The sequence below is a fragment of the Alligator sinensis genome, unplaced genomic scaffold (assembly GCF_000455745.1).
Source record: "Alligator sinensis unplaced genomic scaffold, ASM45574v1 scaffold919_1, whole genome shotgun sequence".
In the NCBI taxonomy this organism is placed as follows: domain Eukaryota; kingdom Metazoa; phylum Chordata; order Crocodylia; family Alligatoridae; genus Alligator; species Alligator sinensis.
In genome coordinates, this window is record NW_005842191.1 from 2,022,611 (window position 1) to 2,023,391 (window position 781).

General features: G+C 48.1%; 1 protein-coding gene across 1 annotated transcript in view; it reads right to left on the minus strand.

Annotated features, from left to right (window-relative positions):
* The window catches only part of PLEKHM1 (pleckstrin homology and RUN domain containing M1), a 46,065-nt gene that overhangs the window by 36,998 nt on the left and 8,286 nt on the right, over positions 1-781 (minus strand). The window contains 1 exon segment of the mRNA XM_006026397.2: positions 1-164. This exon segment is cut by the window's left edge and continues 19 nt beyond it. Within this exon segment, the coding sequence (XP_006026459.1) occupies positions 1-164 (164 nt within the window).

Genomic DNA, 781 nt, shown 5'->3' on the forward strand with positions numbered 1-781 from the left:
GCTTCAGCTTTTATGTACTTTGCTTTCAGCCCATGCACAAAAACAGCCTCTAGGGCGCAGCAAAGGGTATTCGCATCTCCATCGTCACTGGTTACCATGGCATCAGAGGTTACAAACTGCTTCTGCAGTGCCTTGATGGAATTCACCAATTGCTTTTTGATCAACTACAGGATAAAAGGGAGAGTTCAGGTGATAAAAACTGATCATTAGTTAGAAGAGATCCTTTTTACAGCACTGGTTCCCAAACTGGGGGTTGCATCCCTCCAGGGGGCACTGGAGCTGGGTGTTTCATCTGCTCATTGCACACCAGCTTTTAAAGAAAGCAACATGGGAATCAGTAACATATGGGAGTCTCTGCCTTCTTGCTGAGCTACCTTATACTGTGATGGATAGAGGCCTCAATGTTATTTTAATGAGCAGTATGGAGTAACAATTCTCTTTTAGTCCACCCCCAGGAGCCCATGTGTTGGCACAGCTGCCTAGGCAAGCCTAGACTACACTTGTTTTAAGGCAGCAGTGTCAAACGTGTTTGCCCCTCCTTCCCTTTCCTTTTACCCCATCAGCGTGGGATCTGGACCAGAGGGGTCATTGTGAGCTGGATCCAGACCTACCTCAACCAGCAGGGTAAGTGGCAGCAGGGATCCACAATAGTTAACAAAGCCATTGCTTGCCTGCCACTACTAACACATACCCAGTGGGACTCCATGCCCTGGAATTCAGCATAAGGCCTGCCCCCAAATTCCCAACTGCTCCAGCAGCTCTGCAGGCCATAGATTTATCA